This window comes from Stegostoma tigrinum, chromosome 42 (genome assembly GCF_030684315.1).
Source record: "Stegostoma tigrinum isolate sSteTig4 chromosome 42, sSteTig4.hap1, whole genome shotgun sequence".
Lineage (NCBI taxonomy): Eukaryota > Metazoa > Chordata > Chondrichthyes > Orectolobiformes > Stegostomatidae > Stegostoma > Stegostoma tigrinum.
Window position 1 is genome coordinate 11453389 of NC_081395.1, and position 7140 is coordinate 11460528.

The following is a 7140-nucleotide window of genomic DNA, read 5'->3' on the forward strand; positions in this document are numbered from 1 at the left end:
CCGTCCACCCTCCCTATCCCCATCAAACCCTCCACCCTCCCTATCCCCATCAACCCCTCCACCCTCCCTATCCCCATCAACTCTCCACCCTCCCTATCCCCGTTACCCCCTCCACCCTCCCTATCCCCGTTACCCCCTCCACCCTCCCTTTCCCCGTCACCCCCTCCACCCTCCCTATCCCCATCACCCCCTCCACCCTCCCTATCCCCATCACCCCCTCACCCTCCATATCCCCGTCACCTCCTCCAACCTTCCTATCCCTTTCAACCCCTCCACCCCCTCCACTCTCCCTATCCCCGCCACCTTCTCCATCTCCTCCACCCTCCCTTTCTCCATCAACCCCTCCATCCCTCCCTATCTCTGTAACCTCCTCCAGCCTCTACATTCCTCCCTATCATGCCTCTCTCTCCATATTCCTATACTGTCCCTCTCTCCTGCCTCGCACACTCACACCGACCCGCACTCAATTTCAGTTTTATAAATGAAATGCAGTTGTCAGCAGTCACTTTTGTTGCATTTATCCTGTGCCCCAGAGAATTCACCGGCTCCCCCAGGATTACCAGCCCAACGGCACCCCCACCCTGCTGTTTTGTCCCCCAAGTAATGGCCAACGCAGCAATCAGTGACAAGGCGATAGGACAGAAAGAGAAAGAGCCTTACGATGCTGCTGCGGTGGAATAGCTGACCTGCTGCAGTGAGAACCTGTAACAATTTTGGGTCGGGGGCACAGAGATAGCCCCGAATTATAATGGAGTCTGATTGAAATAAAGGATCACAACGTTCAGGAGTGGAGAGAGGAACAGGAGAGCGATGAGTTTGCAGATTTCACCCTAATATCGTTCACTCTGATCACTGATTAATAATAACGGCCGGCTTTATCAGATTGTGGCTCAGTGGCTCAAGCAGGATTCTGTTAAAACCACTATCTGTGAGAAACGGATTCTGCTTCTGCCTGACCAGTTACTCTCACAATCAGGGGCCTCGAAAGAGACCAGTTTGGCCCATCACATCGACACGGGCCCAAAGGTTTTAATCCTTCCTAACCACGAGCAATACAGCAGCTCCAATACTGGGACCACACCAATTTATATCTAGTATCTGTTTGTTTTTATTGTATTCATTCATGGGATGAGGCCCGCATTTATTACCGCATTCCTAATTGCCCAGGGGGCAGTTAAGAGTCAACCACATTGCTGTGGGTCTGGAGTCACATGTAGGCCCAGACCAGGTGAGATGGGAATTCCCTTCCCTAAAGGGCATCGAAAAGCCAGATGGGTTTTTTCGTTAATCCACAAGGTAAGGGCACAAAATGTACTCTAGGTGGGGGAGTTCAATGTCCACCACCAAGAATGGCCTGGAAGCAGTACTATTGATCAAGCTGGTCGGGTCCGACAGGACATAGCTGCTAGACTGGGTCTACGGCAGGTGGTGAGGGAACCAACAGGAGGGAAAAGCATACTTGACCTCATCCTCACTAATCTGCCAGCTGCAGTTGCATCTGTCCATGACAGCATCAGTAAGAGTGACTATCGCACATCCCTGTGACATATCCCCATTGAGAATACCCTCCATCCACTATCACTAAATGTGACAGACTTCACACGATCTAGCAACTCACAAGGGCATCCATGAGACACTGTGGGCCATCAACAGCAGCAGAATTGTACTCCAGCACAATCTGTAACCTCATGGCCTGGCATATCCCCCACTCAACCATTATTGTCAAGCCAGGGGATCAACCCTGGTTCAATGGAGAGTGCAGGAAGGCATGCCAGAAGTAGCACTAGGCATACCTGAATATGAGGTATCAACCTGATGAAGCCACCAAGCAGGGCTACTTGCACACCAAACAGCAAAAGCAGCAAGTGATCGACAGAGCGAAGCGATCCCACAACCAATGGATCAGATCTCAGCTCTGCAGTCCTGCCACTTCCAGTGGTGAATGGTGGGGGACTATTAAACAACTCACTGGAGGAGGAGGCTCTGCAAGTATCCCCATCCTTAATGATGGAAGAGCCCAGCACATCAGTGCAAAAGATAAGGCTGAAGTGCTCACAGCAATCTTCAGCCAGAAGTGCCGAGTGGATGATCCATCTCGGCTTCCTCCAGTGGTCCCCACCAACATAAATACCAGTCTTCAGCCAATTCAGTTCACTCCACGTGATATCGACAAACGGTTGGAGACACTGGGTACGGCAAAGGCTATGGGCCCTGACACCGTTCCGGCAATAGGACCGAAGGCTTGTGCTCCAGAACTTGCCGCTCCCCTACCCAACCAGTTCCCGTACAGTTACAACACTGGGATCAACCCGGCAACGTGGACAATTACCCAGGTATTCCCTTTATATAGAAAGCAGGACAAACCCAATCCGGCCGGTTACCGCCCCATCAGTCTCCTCTCGACCATTAGTAACGTGAGGGAAGGTGTCAGTGACAGGGCGATCGAGCAGCACCTGCTCAGTGACGCCCAGTTTGGGTTCCTCAGGGCCACTCAGCTCCTGACCTCATTACAGCCTCGGCTCAAACATAGACAAAAAAGCTGAATTCAAAAGAGGGGAGAGTGACAGCCCTTAACATCGAGGCTGCATTCGACCGAGTGTGGCATCAAGGAGCCCTGGCAAAACTGGAATCAGTGGGTATCAGGGGGCAAACTCTCCGGCGGCTGGAGTTATACCTGACACATAGGAAGATGGTCATGGTTGTGGGAGGTCAGTCATCCCAGCTCCAGGACGCATCATCCTCCAACACTTCTGCCATCTACAATCCGACCCCACCACCCAAGACATTTTTCTATCCCCACCCCTGTCTGCTTTCCAGAGAGACCACACTCTCCGTGACTCCCTTGTTCGCTCCACACTGCCCTCCAACCCCACCACGCCCGGCACCTTCCCCTGCAACCGCAGGAAATGCTGCACATGCCCCCATACCTCCTCCCTCACCCACATCCCAGGCCCCAAGATGACCTTCCATATCAAGCAGATGTTCACCTGCACATCTGCCAATGTGGTATATTGTATCCACTGTACCCGATGTGGCTTCCTCTACATTGGGGAAACCAAGCGGAGGCTTGGGGACCGCTTTGCAGAACACCTCCGCTCGGTTCGCAATAAACAACTGCACCTCCCAGTCGCAAACCATTTTAACTCCCCCTCCCATTCTTTAGATGACATGTCCATCATGGGCCTCCTGCAGTGCCACAATGATGCCACCCGAAGGTTGCAGGAACAGCAACTCATATTGCGCTTGGGAACCCTGCAGCCCAATGGTATCAATGTGGACTTCACCAGCTTCAAAATCTCCCCCTCCCCCACCGCATCCCAAAACCAGCCCAGTTCTTCCCCTCCCCCCACTGCATCCCAAAACCAGCCCAGGCTGTCTCTGCCTCCCTAACCTGTTCTTCCTCTCACCCATCCCTTCCTCCCACCTCAAGCTGCACCTCCATTTCCTACCTACCACCTCATCCCACCTCCTTGACCTGTCCGTCTTCCCTGGACTGACCTATCCCCTCCCTACCTCCCCACCTATACTCTCTCCACCTATCTTCTTTTCTCTCCATCTTTGGTCCGCCTCCCCTCTCTCCCTATTTATTCCAGAACCCTCACCCCATCCCCGTCTCTGATGAAGGGTCTAGGCCCGAAACGTCAGCTTTTGTGCTCCTGAGATGCTGCTTGGCCTGCTGTGTTCATCCAGCTCCACACTTTGTTATCTCAGCTCCAGGACATCTCTGCAGGAGTCCCTCAGGATAGTGTCCTCGGCCCAACCATCTTCAGCTGCTTCATCAATGACCATCCTCCATGATAATGTCAGAATTGGGACGTTCACTGACAATCGCTCAATGCTCAGCACCATTCGTGACTCCTCAGATACTGGAACAGTCCGTGTTCACATGCAACAAGATCTGGATAATATCCAGGCTTGGGCTGACAAGTGGCAAGTGACATTCGCGCCACACAAATACCAGGCTCTGACCATCACCAACAAGAGACAATCTAACCACTGCCCCTTGACATTCAATGGTGTTACCATCACTGAACCCCCCCCCCCCCCCCACTATCAACATCCTGGGGGTTACCATTGATCAGAAACTCAACTGGACTCACCACATGAACACAGCGGCTACAAGATCAGGCCAGAGGCTGGGTATCCTGCAGCAAGTAACTCCCCTCCTGACTCCCCAAAGCCTGTCCCACCATCGACAAGGCACAAGACAGGTGTGTGAGGGAACACCCCCCACTTGCCCTGGATGAGGGCAGCCCCAACAACACTCAGGAAGCCCGACACCATCGAGGACAAAGCAGCTCCCGCTTTGATTGGCCCCACATCCACAAACATCCCACTCCCTCCACCCACCGACGCTCAGTCGCAGCAGTGTGTACCATCTACAAGACGCCCTGCAGCAACTCACCGAGGCTCCTTAGACAGCACCTTCCAAACCCACCACCACTTCCATCCAGAAGGACAAGGGGCAGCAGATACATGGGAACACCACCCCCTGCACATTCCCCTCCAAGCCACTCCCCATCCCAACTGGGAAATATATCGGCCGTTCCTTCAGCGTCACTGGGTCAGAATCCTGGAATTCCCTCCCTAAGGGGCATCGTGGGTCTCCCCACAGCACACGGACTGCAGCGGCTCAGGAAGGCAGCTCCTCACCACCATCTGAAGGGGGGCAATTAGGGACGGGGGGGCAATGACTGCTGGGCCCAGCAGCGATGGCCATGTCCCACAAATGAATAGAGAAAAAAACAACAGATTCACGATCATCATTAGATTCTGAATTCCAGACGTTTATTAAATTCAAATTCCACATCCTGCTGTGGTGGGATTTGAACCAGTGTTCCAAGAATATTATTCAGGTTTCTGGATGAATAGCCTTGTTACAGTACCACTGGGCCACTACCTCCCCATTATTACCTGGACGGTGATAGTTGGAGGTGGGGTGTAACGAGAGCTGTGTGTCCTTGTACCCCAGCTGCTGAAAGATCTCATCGCAGGGGCAGCAGGAGGTGAAGGAGGGAAATGGTATGTCGGCCTTTTCATAGCGAGAGGACTGGAGTGCAGGAGCAGGGATGTCTTACTGCAATCGTACAGGGGCCTTGGTGAGACCACCCCCTGGAGCTCTGTGTGCAATTTGGGATCTCCTTATCCGAGGGAGGATGTTCTGGTGATGGAGGGAGTGCAGCGAAGGTTTCCCAGACGGATTCCTGGGATGGCAGTATGGAGAAGGACTGGATCGGTTAGGATTACATTCACTGGGGTTTAGAAGAATGACGGAATCTCAGAGAAACCTGTAAAACTCTAACAGGACCAGGCAGGGTCAACGCAGGAAGGATATTCCGGATGACCTGGGGAGTCCAGAACCAGGGGGTCACAGCCTGAGGATTACAGGGTCGGCCATTTGGGACTGAGATGGGGAGAAATGTCTTCGCCCAGAGAGTGGGGAGCCTCTGGGATTCTCTGTCACTGAAACCGGTTAAGTCCAAAATAGTGAATGTTTGCAGAAGAAGTTGGATAGAGCTGTTGGGACTGAAGGGATCAAAGGGTGCGAGGGGGGGGGTGAAAGTGGGAACAACGGACTGATGTGGTGGATCAGCGACGATCCTATTGAATGGAGGAGCAGGCTCGAGGGGCCGAATGGCTGAATCCTGGTTCTTCTTTCTGTTTCCATGAGACGAGGCCACAGGAAATGAAAATGAGCTGTTCTCCCACAGTCACTGCTCTGTAAGAGTGCGACATGAAGGCAACATTTGTACCAGACGTCCCGTTTGAAGTGTGGTCGGTTCGGTACAAGTGAATTGATGAAATCCCACCAGCATTCCCTTCTGGATTAGGAAAAACCTTTCACAATCTTGGCCGCACCAACTTTCGCCGGCGTCTGCTTTCCGAGGCGTTTTGGGGGATTTCCAGGAGAGTCTGATCTTCGCTGATCGGGAATCACGTCAAGCACGGAACTTTGGAGAGATCTTTCACACTCCATCCTCAGGACTGCCGGGAAACCTCATTCCCGGTAAAAACAAAATCAGGCTGGGAACGTTTCGAAAGGGGGTAAAGGTCACGAGGGTAAAAAGGGGGTTAAAGGTCGTGAGGGCAATAAGAGACCCACATCCCGAGGGATAACGTGGGCACGAAGGAAGTGACAAATGTGGAGCCGAGCTTCACAGTTTAATAAATAATAAATCCTGGAATTCCCTGCATCATGACACACTTGTACATCCCACAGACCAGCCTGGGTGGCAGCTCACCAACACCTCCTCAAGGGGCTATTAGAGACGGCCTATAAATTCTGGGCCGAACCAGCTGGTCCTACATCCCTTGGACAAATCTGGCTCTTTGGGCGTGACCAATGAGGCCAATGGCGAATTTGGACCTTTACTCCACTCTCTGGTGTTCCACCGTAAACCTTTCTCAACTGCTTTGTCAGTCCACCATCTCCCCACTGACACTTTAAAAATAGTCCATCATCAATGACCCTGCACTGCCTTCTCTGCAAGAAATTTCCTGAAAACTCTCAGAGAACAAAAACGTCCTCCTCCATGTGTTTGTTATTTTCAAACGATGCCTCGGCCGATCCATTTCATTGGAGGAACAGAGAGGCAACTTATTGTCAAAAGGGACAAAACTTCAGATTCACAGGCCCTTCGGTCCAGCCCGTCCACACTGACCTGATCCTGAATTAATCTGGTCCCATTTGCCAGGATTTGGCCCATACCCCCCTAACCCCTTCCTATCCATGTGCCTATCCAGGTGCCTTTTAAATGCTGTAACTGTACCAGCTCCCACCACTTCCTCTGGCAGCTCGTCCCACACACGCACCACCCTCTGTGTGAAAATGGTGCCCCTTACATCCCTTTTAAATCTTTCCCTTCTCACCTTAAACCTATGCCCCTCTAGTTTTGGACTCCCCCCTGCCCTGGTGAAAAGACCTTGACTATTCACCCTATCCATGCCCCTCATGGTTTTATTAACCTCTATAAAGTCCCCCCCCCCCCTCAGCCTCCGACGCTCCGGGGAAAATAGCCCCAGCTTCTCCCTGTAGCTCAAACCCTCTCCAATCCTAAAAGCTTTCCAAAACCTTTCAAGTTTCACAACATCCTCCCAACAACAGGGAGATCAGAACTGAACGTAGTATTCCAAAAGTGA

The 7140-nt window shown here is 52.3% G+C and overlaps 1 protein-coding gene across 1 annotated transcript in view; it reads right to left on the reverse strand.

Moving 5' to 3' along the window:
* Nucleotides 1–5827: 5827 nt before the first annotated feature.
* The window catches only part of LOC125449248 (atypical kinase COQ8A, mitochondrial-like), a 45320-nt gene continuing 44007 nt past the window's right edge, over nt 5828–7140 (reverse strand). The window contains 2 exon segments of the mRNA XM_059641496.1: nt 5828–5997; nt 6295–6484. Of these exon segments, the coding sequence (XP_059497479.1) occupies nt 5828–5997; nt 6295–6484 (360 nt within the window).